This window comes from Atta cephalotes (genome assembly GCF_000143395.1).
Source record: "Atta cephalotes unplaced genomic scaffold scaffold00032, whole genome shotgun sequence".
Classification (NCBI taxonomy): domain Eukaryota; kingdom Metazoa; phylum Arthropoda; class Insecta; order Hymenoptera; family Formicidae; genus Atta; species Atta cephalotes.
Genome location: NW_012130096.1, coordinates 952,033 through 971,418, shown reverse-complemented (window position 1 = coordinate 971,418; position 19,386 = coordinate 952,033). Strand labels below are relative to the sequence as shown.

At 31.5% G+C, this 19,386-nt stretch overlaps 1 protein-coding gene across 1 annotated transcript in view; it reads left to right on the top strand.

The window, feature by feature from the left end:
- The first annotated feature begins 420 nt into the window (after positions 1–420).
- LOC105621266 (adenylate cyclase type 6) overlaps positions 421–19,386 on the top strand; it is a 101,526-nt gene continuing 82,560 nt past the window's right edge. Inside the window, exons 1-3 of the mRNA XM_012202735.1 lie at positions 421–486; positions 15,040–15,303; positions 18,225–18,383. Coding sequence (XP_012058125.1) covers positions 421–486; positions 15,040–15,303; positions 18,225–18,383 — 489 coding nt within the window. The remainder of the gene's footprint in view (positions 487–15,039; positions 15,304–18,224; positions 18,384–19,386) is intronic.

Here is a 19,386-nt window from a genome sequence, read left to right as displayed (position 1 = left end):
GCCTGAAGACTTATTTCGTCATCTTAAATACCTCCATTACTTTTTTATTAAGCTAAACGCTTGAATACTATTAATAAAAAATATATTATAAAGTGAAATGATTCATGTGAATATTTCGTTGCAACATTGCACACAACGGTAAAGCTTAACAGGAACCACTATCTAAAAGCTCTTCGCGGCGGTACACGAATTATTAACGACATTACCTCGAACGTTAAGTTGCGCATCGAATATTAATTAATTTGAAGCACGATCGAAGCAGACATGAAAAGCGATGGCAGAATAGAAAGAGAATTTTGATGTAGCGAATTTTTTTTGCGCAGGAGAAACATGAAGTAACGGATAGCGACGCATCTCGTTGCCCCGGAGGGCTCGCCAGTGTCTGGAAACAAAAGATCAGTGGACACGGAAAAATACGGCATGGATTTCCCGAAGCGAGAATGGAGCCACAGGCTCAGTCTTCGTGGCAGCCGTAGGACTCATGAGGTAATCATTTCGTCGACAATTTTCACAGCTTTTTTTTTAAAGCGACCGAATTCCACGAAACGAAGCGTGCACTAGAGAAATTAATGTATTAAATCGAAAACACATGTCGATATCTCGTATCCTTCAACATTTCGTCGTTCAAAATGTCAGCGATGTCGAAATTAAATTTCCACGAGAAAATCATACTGTAACTAAATTTATTAACAAGATATTTTATTTTTCCTTGTTACATTTCGTATAATTGAACGCGTCAGTAATTAAACGCGTTAGGTATAATCAGTCTAGTTCTTGGAAATTGCAATTTCTGAAAGTTTATAATTTCTGGAAAAAATTATTGAATCACCTAACTCTTTGTATCACGGTTATATAGTTGCTTTCTACTTGACTGTATGCCATGCCGCCATATGCTGGCGATTACGCATAAAAGAGAAAAGTAAAGACTGCAAGTTTCATGCAAGGGATGCATGCTCTTGCATACATTATTCATAAACGGGTTTCTCGGTAAGACTGAACGTTGGTCGCGTTGCTGCTCGATATCGTATAACATTGCTTAGGCACACAAAAATTATATTTTTACATATCGTCACGAAATATCGTAGTTGTGAAAAAGTAAAAAAAAACGAATGCATCTGTATGCATTATTTCGACGTAATTGCATAAGTGTGTTACGTTATATATCTTTCAACATATATGGATTGACATAAACATATAATTTAATCATTGCACGTATGCACATTTATAATAAAATTTATATTGTTATTACTTTACGAATCGATATTAATACCGGCATATAGTTATTCAGAAGCGGAAAATTATTTTATATATGATGATGTAGCATAATAAATATACATTCGCATTAAGAATGTATATTATAGACACGTATTTTTTTTTTATGAAATGACAAAATTATGAGAAGTTACAGACTTTTTCTATATTACATATTTAAGTGTAAATACAAAAATTTGCTAACAATTTAGAACCTGGATTAAAAATTATTTTAATAAAAGTAAATATGTTTTTAAAAAACAATTAATATAAAATGAGAAAATTTTTATTTAAACTATAAAATTATATTATTGAATATTTTAAATATTGACCTTATTGAACTGCTTCTTGTGTGTACATAGAACACTCATTTTTCATGGAAAGTATAAATTTCCAATTCCAATCACTTTTTGCAGAAACTATATACACCTGACGCCTACCTTAAAACGAGGTGTGTTGCAATGACAACTAGATACAGATCTCTATATGGAATTGGAAATCCGATATTTCGTTAGTTTACTAAGCGAGGAGGAGATATGTGTATGTTCATTTTGATTGAAGAAGCATTATTTTCCTATCAAATCGAAATTAGATTGCGCACGTTGCAGTGCAGTGGTATTTTCAATTGTTATATCGAAAACATTATTATCGAAATGAAATTTCATTCTAAAGTGATCTCCATCAAAGTTACGAAATTTCTCCACGATAATATAAAGTTATGGAGGCAATTATCGATTTCTGGCTGACATAACTCTCTCATTACAGTGATATATTTGGTAGTATAACAACGTGCCAGGTGGTGTGTTATCAACCCTTCGCGGAATACACATTGCACGCATATGTTAGGAACACGTCGATAGAGAATGGAGGTAAACGGTGCCAACTAAATATTCCGAGTGTTTAGAATTAGAGTTCAGTTTCGTCAGGAGACAACGAACACCCATTAGATCGCGAAGCGATTCAGTTTTATCGTTGCGTACACCTTAAGTGATATCTGCATTTCAAGAAGTGTCATCTGGATAATTTTCATTTCGCAGCAGCATTTCGAAGCGCTTGAAGCGATCCGTGTAGCAACTCCCGTAAAAAAATGACATCGTAATATTGTATAATAACATTATGATAAAATAAACATTATGATTGACAAACTTAATAAATTAAGAGCGATTTAAATTCAAAATCGTACACTGTTAAACCTAGTGTTAATTTGACGCTATATAGTTTCAAATTTAACCACTGTTTTAGTATAAAATAATGATATATTAAATGGGAGCTGTGGCGACTTAAATTAGGTTAAATTTGATACTCTATAGATTTAACAGTGTACATTAACCATTATAATTCAGAATTGTCATAAATTCTTTACCTAAAATTCTATGACTTTTTCCTTGATTTTCAATAATAGATTCCTATTTCAAAATTTTATGTATTTTTGTTTTTAACATAGTAATTACCATCAATATTGCCGACACTGCGTTTTTAATTTAATTTTCTATATAGTTTTGTAAAATTGCCTGACTTTTTCTATAATTTCTCTGACCGTTTCCAATTTCTCTGACAATTTTTTAATTTTCGTGATTTTCAATTTTGTGGCAACCCTGTAATCGTTATCCTAAATTGTAAGCTGCGGAATCCTTTAATTCTTTGTCAAAGAGAATGAAATACCATAAAAAAGCTCATTTCACATATTCATGGTTTGACAGATCAAATAAAATACACGGCAGAACAGAATGCTATAGCGAATTCGAATGCAACAGTACGAACCGATGCACATTAAAGGCTGTCATACGCAAATTGACATACATAAAGGCGTATGCATAGTAATACTGTATTATCATACATAAACAGTTGGATCAGCAAAATATATATATGCACTTGGCATAACTTATTGCATTGTTTGGTAAAGAGAATATATGCTGAGCATTTCATCAATCAAAACACTTATGCTTTTACATTCAGATGAATTAGCATGCAACAAGCTATAACTGGTGCGCATTATTCAACTAAATGCGGTATTAGGACCAAAAGTTTGACATACAGTCTGACAATCGAGAAATTATTGAAACTAAAACTACATGTTTCAAAATTTACCAGTATTAAAACTTTATAGTCACGTAACTTTATAGTAACGTAAATATAAATTTTCAGCACTGGTGATGAATTTTGAAACATAGTCCAATTGTTATTCTATAATGAGCAAACAGAATAAAATAAATTGAATACGATACTGTAGAAAAAAACTTGTAATTTTTACTAATACATACTGTAAAAGCAATATATAATATAAACTTGAAAAAAATTAATTATAAATACGAGCTAAAATACGAGCTAAATACTCAGCTACAATTCGAGTGATTACATGATTCAGTAATATATTTTCGAAATGACCGTGATGATCTGAGAGTGGTTTGCAGCAAGAGATACAAGTGACATAATATAACACAGTAAATCATTTGATCTTTGTTTGACATTGGCAAACAACAACATGATAATGATTACACTGTGTGTTATACTGTATTACACTGTCATCCCTTGATAGAAAGCACTTTAAATTGACACAGAAAGCGTGACGTTTGAAAATCATTAACTCTCCGTTTGCAATCAAATTAGTCTCATTATTTGCAATCTAGGTGTTTCTTGTCCAAATCAATATTTTTATACTGTTCTAGGTTTTTAAAAAATGTGAAAAAATTTAGAGTTACTTTATAACTTATTTCTATTATTAAGTTTTTTAATTCAAATATTGAAATCTTTAAAAATTAAAATCTGAACAAAATTAAGTAAGAATAAAATTTCGAGAGTGAAATTTCGCTTGTATTAAAAAGTAATACAAACGGAGTATTACATATAATTTCTAATATTAATTTACGTCTTCAAAGAACTTCAAGAAAATTTCTTTCATGAAAATAACACCATCTATAACGAGACTTTCTAAACATATTGAACCTAATGTAACCAGGTAACCAATTAAATGTTAGACTTTTCTATATATTTCTTTTTACAAGTCTGCAAATGTATTTATTAACTTTAATTTTTTTTCTTATGTTGATAAACTTAAAATAAATTTTTCTGTAGAGTATAGTTACAACTTGTTTCATTCTATTTATTATTATTCTTTAAATTCTTTGGAATGAAATCTCATTCTAAAGAGTGAAAATTGAGCCAATCTTGAAAATGAATGGCTCGATACATTCAATCTTTAAGAGTGAAATTTCACTCTTCAGAGTGAGATTTACTTTACAAGTTTTAGAGAGTAAATAATAGCTATTTAATTTCAGTAATTTCCTGATTTTTTTATCCAATATATTTTAATAAAAGACGTTAAGATAAAATCGTCTAACAATTATATAGTGAGAATTTAAATGGAATGCGACGGTATATAGCGATGTTAAAATATTAATCTTGCCGTGCTCGGAAATAAAATGCGCCAAAAATGGAGCTCGATAGACCGATTCGAAATCGACTGACGTTAAAGATATTTAGGCGACGTTTATGGACCACTTACAAACGTGAAACCCATCTTCCCAATAATCGTGTGCCGTTCTCGCAACGAGATGGCATTATCGTTTTAATGTTTTGCTCTTTATAGGTCTGTATTCCACATTGCATTCGTGATTTAATGCTCCCACGCGCGGTTGAGGAATGCACGTATTGCCTTAATATTCAAGTATTATCTAGTTGAAAGATGCAAGTTCAGAATAAAACGGATTTCACCTCTGATGCATGTGTGTAATCCACCGCCATGTGTAACTAAACTGTCGTACGCACAATGCGTGCGATGCGCAGAATACACGGAATACCACGAGGCGTATGCACGTGTACATGTTCGGGCGAAATCTGCTCTTGAATGCATTTCACGCCGCACAATCCCATTTAGCGTCTCGATCCCATTTGTCGATGAGGAAAAAAATCGGTTACGTTTCGTAACTCATTAATGGACCGATATTCATTGCAGCGAACAATAATGAATGCAATCGATTTGAAATATAGGTACCTATAGCTATACGTATACGTAAAATAAATTGTAAGCATCATAAATAACAGTGTATAAAAAATTAATACGCGAAGAATTAATTAAATTAATATATAAGCGTAATATACGTATAAAATAAATTCTAAACTAAATATGTAATACAGTGCAAAAAATTAACAATGCGAAAAAAGAAAATTACATTTAGAGATTAATAGAAGCGATCTAGAATGTAATAAAATGGTCAACAGAGAATTAAAGAAGAAACGTTAAGATAAGATAACAAGCGAGGAACATGGTGTTTAATTACCCCTTGTATAATTAAAGTAGCATGTTGCGCAAATAGCATTTATGTTTTGTAATGCTCGTTATGTTTAATTATCTTATTGTTCGTAGGAGAATATAAAACTGCAAATAATTAAATTTAATATTTATGTACCATTGCTGATGAAGTAGTTGACAATAAATGATACTTTATAGATGTAATTATGCTTTTTCCACAACATTTCTTTTTCGGAAAATGTATTGTTCTACAGAATATTGGGAACATAGTAGAACATTTTACAGAAGGGGCTCTTTGTAATTTTGTGTATTCTCCGATCACATAGAGATCATTTATTGATGAAGTGACAAATGCGTGCTTCATCTGGAAAATATGGATAAGGTCGATATTTTTCTTCGGCTTTTTGTCCAAAATTTTGATTCGAATAACGTATATTCGATTTATGCAATTTCAGACGTTCTATAAGCGAATATTTTCTAGAAACATTTTTCATTCAACTATATATTTCGAAAATGTACGCACATTACATATTCATATATTTTTGTATACACATTTTTCGTTATAAGCAAAAATTACGTATTATTTTAAATATGTTTTTCACCTCACAGTAGAAATTAGAATTATACATAATCCATGTAATTATATTAATTTCTTCTCTAAATAATTATAATTATATATAGTTGCAAACACTATTCCGTTTTCTAACCACACATGGATATGCATGCTGCGTTCGCCAGCGTTACCGTTGTAATTAATACTTTCCTAGCGATTCAGGATACAACGTAGTAACAGTGCAAACGAAGCTACTCAAGGGCTAAAATTTAAAACTTACAAATAGCAAATACAAGAAAGTAATTTGCATAATTATAATATGTAATTATCGTATGAGTATCTCTGTATAATAAAACTTTAATCATATTAAAAAAAAAGTTTATTTTTAAGTTTCATAAATTCTTATAACTTCTTAACCTCTTTTTTACTGACATTAGAATATGATTCCCAAATTATTAAAGTAATTATGACTTTTTTAAAAATAGAAACATTCGATTTTATATTATTAATTTAACAAAAAAAAATAAAGTGTTATTTGCTGTGGAAAGTATCTCTTTTATTTAGTTCAATACTTGACCGTTACAAATGAAGTTGGTCGCGTTGATGAGCGGCGTGAAAAAGCGCATGTCATTAGAGAATTAGAATAGAGGAAAAAAAACGCTTCGAATTAGACGCGTCAAGAAACACGAAGCACACGGCTCTGGTAACATACAATGAAATATAGCAAGCACGCTTGCGAGGTCTGTCACATTTCTTGGATCCTCGTGCGAGTTTTCCTAACTAATCAGCATGAACGAAGTATTCACGGAAAAGTTGTTGTTGAATAATTTAAAAGCAGTACTCGTTGACAATTTTCACTCACAATTTTTCACCCACAATTTTTTACGTAATGAACATGCGAAACCGCTTCGCACATAAATCGATTATGAACCATTGATTCTCTTTCTCAAAGAAAGCAAATCTCACAAGAATTGGTTAAATTATTTCTAGAAAAGCATTGCGAAACATGAAGAATATATTTTACAGATGTATCATTCAAAACGAAGATATTAAACAAATGTGAATATGAATTGAAATTTAGAAACTTTTGCTTTTGATTTGATCGCTACATTTCTCAATCGAATTTCATTTTTTATTCAATTTTCGTTATAAAAGTGTGTATAAAATATTTTTTATATGATATGGATAATTTGTTATATAAATTAATTATACCATGCCGTTGCGATAATGATATCAAATGCAATCTTTTTATTCAATAAACAGAATTAATGTTCTTCGTTACACTCAACATGATTAAATGATGGGAAAATACGGAATAAAGTATCAATAGAATAATCTAGAATAATTAGTTCTTTGTGTAAGTAATTATACTATTCGTTTAATGAACAGAGTGAAAATGTGAATAGCAAAAATATGTATTCGATACAACTCAATTACGAAAGAAATTATGCGAGTAATTTTTAGAAAAGAAAATATATTATATTTTTTTATTTCAATCTTCCACGTCATGCTTGTTTGTTCATATAGAAACCATGATTAAAAGAATTAATGTAAGAAATGTTAATTAATCTTCTTCCTCGTAACTATATTTCTGAGATTTCATTTCAGTAATTCCATTAATACTAAACGTATAATTTCACATCGTACCTTCATATTTACGGTAAATTCGAAAAGAAGATTTAATTACCAAATGCACGTTGTATATTTAAGAAAGATTAAGAACGTTTAAGAAAGATTCATCAAATATTGTTCTATAAATTTCTTGGAGTGAAATCTCAAAAAAATGAAAATACAGTAATTTTTGGAAAGAAATAAGAATATTTCACTTCTTGAAAAAGATTGACAATTTTCACTCTTTTCAAAAAATGGGGCAATTTTCACTCTTTTGAAGTGAGAGTTCGCTCCAAAAAGTTTAGAATATATATAAGACGTAAAGTAAATGCTTAGTCGAATGAGTTTTATTATATATCCTCCTTAAGATTAGTCTAAATTCACAAGCCTTGCTTTAAGAGGCTGTAAGCCGTAAGTTGCAAGTGACGATTTATCGGTCACGGAATTTATGCTTTTGGATCGTAAGAATGGGTTTTGCTCAATTCGCTGAAGTCTAACAGTTAAAACCTACACCAAGAGAATTTTTTCTTAGAATTTATTTCCTGAATGACAGTCGTGGGATAACATTGTAACATTTCGAAGAATTTTAATGTAAATCTCTCTCATTCGTCAATAAAACTGCAATAAAGTATGAAATAAGTTCGATCAATTTTACTAAAGTGCATGGTAAAAATCTTTAAAATATTGTATTGTATCACAATTACCATTTTTTCAGGGTAAATTTTAAAAGAAAATTCTCTCCGTAAAGACTGCGCAAAAACAGTTTAAAGGCAGAAATTATTGTTACTTACTTCTTTCGGCTTATGATTTAAAGGGATTCTAAAGCCGTACGAGGGTAGTTTGAAAAGTTCTCGGCTTGACAAAGAAAACATATGATTTGTGGCAAAATTTTTTTTATTTTTCGACATAGTCCTTGTAGATCAATATATTTAGACCATATTCAACTTTTTTACACCTTCAGTATAATACAATTTTTCTAATCTTTCAAAATAAGCGTTTGACCAGCGATGATCTCCGTATTTGTGGAAAACTTAATAAAATGCAGAACATTACATGAAGATCAGCGACACTAGTGATACGTATCAGTGTACTCTCCGACATTCGCTCGTCTCACGAAAAAGTAGAACGATATCGGAGTCTCTGCGCTCTGGGAATACCGTCAGTTATAATAGAACGATTTTCACAACACGCAATATCAAAGAGCACACCGTATGAAATATCGATGAGCTTATATGGCGGGAAAGATTATGAAACGCCAATCGTGTATCTTATAGAAATACTTCTTTTATTCATGGAAGACGGACGAAAGAAAAAGTCGGATTATCTCTAATAAGTAATACGAATGTTTATAACTTAGGAACTTTGTTAAAAATCTTTATTTTAGATCATAATATGTGAGAAACACAATCAATTTTAGAAAAATGCCTATTATGATCAAAGCTGGTTCTTCATTGCTTTAAATAATTCAAAATTATGTTAGCTGAAAGAAAGATCGATTATTGCGAAGAATATTATTAAAACGTTGGTGGTCTAATGACTTAGGACGCTCGTACGGAATATAAGAGATCCGAGTTCAAGGTAATATTTTTATATTACCCCGGCCGAGGTAATATTTTTCGCAATAAATTTATTAACAGTTTTAACATATTAACATCTTTATGTCTTATATGATGCTTGATGATAGTATCAAATTATTAAATTGCTTATCAATTTAATTCGCGATTACTAAAGTAGTTTTAATTACGTTTATAATCCGGAAAAACAATTCGGCGTGCAGTTTTAAAAGACTACATTATAGTATATATGCAAGTACATATACAGTGTATTAGTAATTCAAGATTGAATTATTTAAAGCAAAGAAGATCCAGCTTTAACCGTAATAGGCATTTTTCTAATGTTGGTTGTGTTAGGAACTTTGATCATGTTAAGAAAAGTATAGGATATCTAAAAATTAAAGATGCTACAGAAATTAAATAAGAGAAATTAAATAAGAGACCTTGTACAGAAAAATTTTCTCAATTTTCTTTGCAATTTTTTAAAATATTAGAGGCATCATTATTAAATCAACGATTAATTTAATTGTGATATTATTATTTTAGCTTTAATTTATAATTTTAAGAACTTGCATACATAAAAATATCATTAGGCACTAAAATCTATCCTTGACCGTCCTCAGTCCTCTCTCTCCTTATTTATTTAATTTCTTATTTATTCATGTAACCATTATTAATGCTACAAAAAATTATGATGTTCATAAACTTCTTAAATTAGAAATTTGAAATGGTATAAATATAGAATCGTTATTTATTCGAAGTAAACTAGATATCGTGTTACCGCGATACCGAAGCACCGTTAAGAAGCGCATTATATCGATCTGGACCTCGTTATCGCGAAAAGTGCATGAATCTGCAGCGACATGAAAGTTTCCGCCGTTGAAAAGTTCGCTGAGCTGAAAACTGCTTGGTGAACACCAAGACGATACACGGATGATGCACGAGAAAGAGCGTGAAATCGAGAGAAGTCATGACCGTTTGCGAACGCGTTCAGAGAGTATACTGTGAAAATAAGAATAGAGAACACGCGCACCAAGATTGTCGCGACACGTAGGTGTAGACGTGAAGAGAGTCAGATCTCACATTTCACTCTCAAAAGAGGGACGGATTTAGTTACTTCAAAGTAACTTCACGCCTTTCCAAAAATAGCGAAATAACTTTCATGTCAAGATTGCTTCAATTCTTTCATTCCCATTTTTGTTTCTTATTTTTATTGTACTATTTCATATCTTTTTACGATAAAACAGCACTTTTTAATTATCTTAATTTAAACTAATATTCTAAATTAATTTTGTATATATCTTCGAAATTTAACGTAGGGATAATTAAATCTGACTTAATTTTATATAAATAATAAAATTTCTAATGAAGAAACATTTACAAAGTCATTCCTTTTGATTAACTTGCGTATAACATACATGCGACATACGGTTCTCGCTAGACATTGAAAGCTTCGAAGAAATCTTTACAGAATGTTCGAGCACGCATAGTACCTACATGAATAGATAAGAAAAGGAGCATTATACTCGCGACTGGTTCTTAATCCGACCCTGGCCCGAAGAAAGCATACATGGGGATGTCTTCAATGAAATTCCCTCACGAATCCCTCAACATGAGAGGATTCGCAAAGGACGTCAACGTCGTATTAGTTTGTTTTTCCACGAAAAAGCCTGAGCCTCTATTTCATTCTTTCCTTTCATTTTTCCCCCTCTTTCTGTTTCAATATCTCAGAGTTGCTCTGGAAAATATGACATTGATTTGTGATAAAAAAAGAGAAAAGAAAGAATTTTTTCTAGCAATGAGTATTTTTTATTATTATTGAATATACAATTTTTTTCATTTTTTTAATTTCAAATTTCTATTAACTTAAAGTTAAGAAATATTAAATTCTCTCCAGATCAATAAAAGTTGTATTATAATGCGAAACATGATCAAAATATTAAATACTAAATAAAAATTAAATATTAAATACAAATAGAGACATTTTATATTACAGACCTTAAACTGTTTCAAATATTAAGAATCCGCAACATCATGTATGATAAAGTTTCACTAACAAGGGAACACAACCAAGTGAATCTTTCCGATTTAAATGAGTTTTTAATAAGTTGTTCTATGGATAAAAATAGGAGACTCGTATTTTTTTTTATAGATAGTTGAGTCGCATGTTAAGGGAGTGAAATCTTCCTCTGAAAGAAAAAAATTGGTTTCAGATTGAATATCCTCGAAACTAAAGAGATAGAAAAAAATTTGCAGAATGAAAATTAAATGGCATTAAGAGTACTTTAGAACTACAATAAAAAAAATTTTTATCTTTATAAATAAATAATTTTATTATTAATAAATAATTAAAAAATATATTTTTTGTAGTTCTAAAATACTCTTGAATCCATTCAATTTTCATTCTGAAATTTTTTTTCTATTTCTTACAGTTTTGGCGATAATCTGAAAGAAAAACAATTTTTTTCAAGGGAGGATTTCACCCCCTTAACGTGCGACTTAGCAGGTATAAAAAATACGTATCTTCTATTTTTGTTCGTAGAACAACATACTAAAAGCTCATTTAAACCGGAGAGATTCATTTGATTGTGTCCTCTTGTAAAATCAGAGTAAAAAAACAGTTTAAAATATACTTAATTGATGTTTTTAATATGTTTTAAACATATTTTTTTATAATACTGTTTAAAGCATAAAAACATTTAAGAAAAAACATGATTTATATTGGGAGTACAAATTAGTTCGGTCCGTTTTTTTATTCCAAAACAAAATGAATGAATAGATCAATTAAAGTATATTGTCCATCGCTGCCTACTACTTTTTTCCATCTCTCAGGCAATTTTCGAATTCCATCTCGAAAAAATGATTCGTCTTTGAAGGCGATCCAATTTTGGAGCCAATTTTCGATTTCTGCGAAAGAAGTGAATCGATGACTTGCTGCATCCTTCAGAACAACCAGTAATCAGAAGGAGCAATGTCCAGAAAATACGGTGGGTGCGGTAAAACATCCCATTAGAGCGTTTCCAAATATTTTTTTACGACTTTAGCGACATGAGGTCGAGCGTTGTCATGAAGAAGAATAACTTTATGTCTTTGCTCGTATTCCGGCCGTTTTTCTCGCAATACACTCAAACGAATCAATTGTAGCCGATACCGATCGCCCGTAATGGAATCGCCAGGTTTCAGCAGCTCATAGTAAACAAGATCCTTTTGGTCCCATCAGATACAGAGCATGATCTTTGAATCATGAATGTTCGGTGTTGATGTTGAGGCAACGATTGATCTGGCTTAGCGTAGTATTTTTTCTTCTTGGGGTTGTCGTAGAATATCCACATCTCTAGTCACAATCCGATGCAAAAAACCTTTTCTCTGTTATCTTTGAATCGCCTTTCAACATCTCTCGATTTCAGTTCATAGGCACTCAATTTCTTTGTTTTTGAATCATTCCCAATCAATCGTACAAAAACGGCTTGTTATCCCCAATGCAAGATTCTGCAAGCGTTCTTGCATTCTCCTCTTGCGTTTGTCTCTGATCTTCTTCGAGTAATGTCTCAATTCTTTGTCTTCGAATTTTTTTGGCTGTCCAGAGCTTGTCTTCAACGCTGAAATCTCCATCCTTGAAACGTCGAAACCATTCCCTACATGATTTACCAGTTGGAGCAGTGTCACCATAAACTTCGACAAGCATTCGATGGGCTTCAGCCGCACTTTTCTTCCAATTAAAGCAGAAAATCAAAATCTCTCAAATGCTGCTAGGTTAACACAAAATTCAACATTTCAAACACAGTAAAAATCAAGGTTTTTGTTATGAAACTCAAAGTGATATAAACTGAATATTATTAGTATTAGTAGATGTTTACTGTCCCTATGAACCATTCACAACAGTTAGAGCAATCTTTAGGGAAACGGACCGAACTAATTTGTACTCACAAAAAAAAAACATTAGTCTTTGTCAACCCTAAAATTAATACTCGAGTTTTTACTTTTATAAGGGCCTACAAAATTTAATGGAGCGATCAAATTCTAATTTAATGTTTAACACATAGAATATTAACTAAATTAGAAGTACAGAGTCACTTCCTTGTCGTATTAAATGTGTTACGAATAATTTAACGCGAATCTACTCTCGGTCGTTTATGCGCTATAATAAGGCGACAATCATGAGTATTTACGCAAGACTGCGCACAATAATGGCTGCATACGACATACGAGGACTCTCTCGCATGCTCTTGTTCCCGGCTGCATGCAGATATATGGATGACTGCGCAAAACGTGGCATCGAGAGACCGTATTGAAAACGGAGTGAAGTGCTTCGTTCCGCGAGAGAAAGACACGAGTAAACATGTGAAACGAGAGCAATGCGGCTTATTTATTACGGTCACAATTTCAGTTTCAGTTCTCGTTCCCGCAGATCCATTTCGGGGATGTCACGTTCATTGATCCTGAAAAAAGCGATCTCCGCTTACCGTTTTCTGCATCGACAACTCGTGTCGCATTTTCACGGTGGACCACGACAACGCGCAACGGAGCAAACGCGCGTATATTGGACGATAACTAGAACGAAATTTCTGACAGCTGACGTGCGGTTTACGTAACACCACGTAACAAGTCACTTGCCAACAATGTCACTTCCGAGTCTTCCGGTTTAGAGTATATACCGCCGTCCGGTTTTGTCGCATTTCCGTTTTAAGAACATGAGTTTCTCGAGAAACTTCAAGTTTATTTGACTTCTTTTTTTCGCGAAAATTTTGCTTCAAGGGAAGTCATACCTTGTTGCAACAACGTTCTTTAATATTGCAACGCAATACGTATATTATTATATTTATTACGTCCTGAGTAGCTTGTACGTTGTGAAGATATTTTTGTAATCCTGGATGCAGAAAGATGATCTTAGATACATCGTGGTATTTACGTTCTAAATATATGTTTTAAAGATATTTTGTAATCTCGCGGATACATGAAGACGAGACGAGCGACGTGCTGAAGTTAGAAGATTTTGAATGAATTTTGACGTAGTTTTTTCATATATTGTAGTGCAAAAACGTGGCTCACACGTTCTCTTCATACTGCAATTTCCGCGCAAAGTTACGAAAATTTACGTAACGGGTGTCGACTTTCTTTTGACGTTGCTTGGGATGTTTTACCTTTGAACAGAACCAAGTAGATACTTTCGATGCCTAAGGCGACATAAATAATAGCGTCTCTGTGATACTCTTCTGAAATTAAAAATGTCTTAAAATATCTTTCTCTAAAACAGAGAAATTATATCTAAATTAAATGGCATCAGAATAATTATTTTTCTATCAATTTTTCGTTAAACTTATTATTAGACATTAGCTTATTATTAGACATTAAGTAAAGTATGATAAATATAGTTGATTATATTTTAAGTAAAGTACACAAAAATATTTTATGTATTTAAAAATGTCAATAAAAAATGTTATTTACATATAAATTCATATGCAAATTATTTATATAGGCTACAGTCATTACAACAAATTAATTACGCACTACGTTTTTATCTACTTTAAAAAAAAAACATCTATATTTTAGCTGCTGTATAGAAATAATTCATAAGTTATTGATACCTTATAATAACAGATACAATAGATAACTGTTTTTTCAAGAAAATGAAATATTATAAAAATCATGTTTTGATTATAAGTAAGATAAGAGATTTAGAAGAGATTTAGAATTCTTTGTTTGTTATTTTCAAATAAAAGAAGACATGAAATTACAAATATAATTTTTAGAGAAATTTCATGATTAATTAATCATGGAGAGCATAATTTTGTCAACTGAATGACTGTGACCTTTTCCACCAGGGCGAAATCGGGCACAGAATAAGCGGAGCCCCCAGGTCCACCAGGAGATGGGCAAGCCTCAGGCAACATGTTAGCAGCAGTCATGACGGCAGTAAACCTCGCGTTGAATTGCTGTTTAATACGTCGGGTTCCAAAGCCTCTACACCATCCTCACAACCACACACCCCTAATACACCGAGAACGCCGCACACTCCGCCTATCAAGAAATCCAATTGGGAGGTCATCGAACACTTCACCGGCGCGCCGCGTCCCTCCATTATCACGGTGAGTTTTAGCTTTTTATAAAATGCATTATCATGGATAAATATATCTATAATAAATGTCCGATTATGGCCGAATAAATTTTATTCTTCAAGTTTAATGTAAAATAATATAGCTATACAAAAAGTTAGAAGTATGAAGAACATTTTTGAACATCAGAGGAAATGTCAGAGGATAAAAATTACTTTATACTATTTAATGCTATAATTTTATGATGATTTAATCGCTAAATAATAATTAGCATAGCACTGAAATAAAATTATAAATTATACTATTAAATTGGTATGATAAGAATTGCAGTGTACACTTTTTTAAAAAATCTACTGGAATTTTGTAGTGTACACTTTTTAGAAAACTACTTGAATTTTGTAAGAAATAAATGAGTAGGTCGGATTAATTTTATAATTTTATACACTTTATGTTATTCATTAAGTAGCAAGTGTCTCATAGCGCTAATTAATTTTTTTTAATTATTGAATAATGTCAAATGAATATTTATAATTAGCAAGCGACAATAGCTAATAGATATTAATATTCAATATAGATAATTATTTATTATTATATTGGAGACAACAACCTTCTGAGGAACATCATTTTGTCATAAAAAAATTCATTTTTTTAATTGATTTTGCTCAAAAATGTTTTGAAAGTAAAGAATCTATTATTATTCTATATCAATGTATTTATATCGATGTAACTTTTTCAGGTTTTTTATTTCATTGTTCAATACTACATACATTTCCATCTTCAGTTGTGTAATTAATGTACAGATCTTGAATTCATTAATTTTGAATGAATCATTAATTTTCCATTAACCTCAAATTTATTTCAAATTTAATTTTAAAGTGAATGTTGTAAAAATGTATTACTCTTACAGGGTTTATATAAATATATATTTACGTGTACTTTCTCAACATTCATTTTAAATTTTATTTGCTATCCGCAGATTTATATTATATCATCAAAAAATGTAATATAGATTTCTGTTTTAAGATAGAAACATTTTTTTCGAAGTTCATACAAAATGATTATTAATTTCAATAAAATTAATTGAATTGAAGAAAAAGATGATACTCGCAATTTGCGTAAGATTAATAATTTAATTAATTGCTATAAGCGATGAATTTAAATTGAAAAAGTAGAGTTATATGTTTTACTACAATTTCGGTATTTCAGTAAATTCTCCGACAAGTTATTATTATCCATGGATAATATAACTTTTGAAATTGGAGAACGTTGCGTCGTTATCGAATGACCGGGTAAAATGTCGAAACATCTGCGAGAAAGAGTACATTAACAACTGCTTGTATACGTGACCGTATATGAGTGATACGTCCATGTGGTGCACACGCGCATCACGTTTCTCCATTACCGCGACCGAGTCTCTAGCAGAAGGTGTATGAAATCACTGAGTAAAATGAGGAAACGAGAAACTGTGCGGAAAGACAAAACCACTTTGTCAGATCTCTTTCTCTTTGATGCAGCCGCTCAATTTTCAAGGTGGAGGCGCGACTTCGTGCATTCCGATATTGAACTTTATCAATAAAGTCCGACTCTCTGTCGATATGAAACTCATTTGACTTTTTAGTCACATTAGATCTGTCTGCGTTGCATGCACTTTTTGCACGTATATTAGCATTTTTTTCCTTTCTCTTCAGCACTCAAATATTAAATGTTTATCCCGTTTTAAATGCAATAATTTTTGATGATTTCAAGCAACGCGAACAGATCTTTTTCATTCGCATTGCTATATTGAATTTGCGGACGAAATTTTTGTTATTCATCATGCCGTAATTCATGAACTGACCGAGTTGTCTTCATCAAAATTATGATTTTGCGCGTCGAAAATGAACGGTGCAATCCTCGTAAATACATTAAGGCGTCTGATAGAAAAAAATCGCGATATCGTAGTAAACGGGATGAATAAACAAATCGTAATAATTTTCCGCTCACACGGCTACACGTTTCATGTATTTCGCATGTTTCATGATCTCTCTTGGAACAGGAATTATTGCTACGGAAACTGCTCGCGGCCAACGTATGTACAAACAATCGTACTGGGGTAGGCGATTATCGTATTACGGACAAACACCAGCAAACACGTCCGTCGACTGTAGTGTGTGCCTTTCGTTAAATCACATTTATGCACCATGTACTGTACTGTTTGTGCGACGAATCGTGACGTAACGATACTACCGGGTATCCTGAAATTAATCGAAACATGAACGACGTAACGTGATAATATTTGCATCATCATCTTTTATTAGCTTCAAATATACTCGTTTCCGATATATTTGCAAGTAAAAGTCCGTGATTAACATTTATCGACGCATATTTTGTACTTATAAAGTGACATTCAAGTATCTTTCTATTTTCAGAATTTAATTCCTAATAAAAAAAACCTTACTTTTAATGATTAATAGTTTGAGAATTATTTGTGTCTTGTTTATGAAGAATAATATTTTATTCAAGAATTTGAAATTAACAGAATCACGATATCCCTTATTTCAAAAATAACACAACTAAAAACGTAATTTTTAAGTTATTATCATGAAAGAGTTAAGTAAACATTATACTATTAATTTTCAAAAATAAATTAATTTTATAAAAAATCATCGACAAACTTTAAAATACAAAGATGATTTTAAAAACATATCAAAATTGTCATAACTCAAATGTGAATACAGCTATAACTAAAGTCTTAAATCTAAGCTAGACCTTTAGTGCCTAAATAAAATTTCGGTATAAATTTATGTAGACGTTATTGTGTAATATATGTTTCTAATTTATTATATAAAATTAAAGACATTATATATAAAATTAAGAATAATTTTTATTGTAGTCTGCGTTTCGAAAATGAATACATTTTACGACGCAATATTCTATACGATATTCTTCAAAGAATCTCGTCGGTCTGTTCGCAGATGGCTAGAGGATCGGAAATCGGTGTAGCACCGATAACCGGAAGAGAATCTGTGACGGAAGCTGCAACGAATGTAGGGATTACTCAGCACACGCGGAAATGCGCTTTGAGCAGATTCCTGAGCTCGCTTTGCGGCTCTCATCATTTCAAGAACCTGCAGGTAGGAGTGGCAACTATTTTCTGCTGAACTCATCTTTTTCTTTCCCTTTTATTCCGTAATTAGTCGAATATCACGCTTGAGAGTGTCGGATACGTAATTGCATCGATCGTAGACCATGCACCTAGCAGCAAATATTGGCTGAATTCACTTGTAGATATACGATGTAGATTTTTACTTTTCGAAGTGCACACGTAGCTGAATCTTATGCATACCTTTTGCAGATGGTTCTGTTTGAAGTCAAATCCGACATTTAATAGCGCATTGTAATTACAAATTAATTAAATTAAACTACGCCAATGTGATTCTTACTAAAGAATTATAAGTATCTACATTTTTTAATTAACTAATTGGAATTGTTAATTAAAATGGTTAAATTTGCTGATACTGGTACATTGATCTATTATGATAAATATAGCTCGATTTTTTATTATAATTTATATAATCTTTTGTGTATTTTTATTAAATTAATTTTTATCAGAATTAATAACGTGTTGATAATAAAGATTGACATTTATGTTTTTAATAGCTTTGTAAGTTTTTCTCATATCTCTCTCCAATAATTTTTATGACTTATAAAAATAAATAAATTATTCTTTTGCGTGCGCAATTCATATTAAAAATATATGAAATTAATGTCTTCGTCACAACGAATTTCATCAACGCGTTAAATACATTTTTTGTTTTAGCAGTTTTTTAATCTAATTTTCAATCTTCTTGCTAATGATGAAATTCCTTGAAAATTCCGTTATTGATAAAAGGGACCGATAAGATCTTAAAGCGATGTCTTAAGCTGACTATAGTGACATTCACCGTCAAACTCTTGTCATGCAAATCAGTGATACTATCGGAAATTAATCTAAGTTCGTCATGCGGAGGCACGCGCGAGGGAAACGCGTCAGCGCTGTCGATTGACGTGCGTCCGCTGCGTAGGAGTAGTAATACGCGTCAGACCTGGCAAACTCAGGCAAACCCGGAAAGAAAGAAAGAAAGAAGAAAGAGAGAG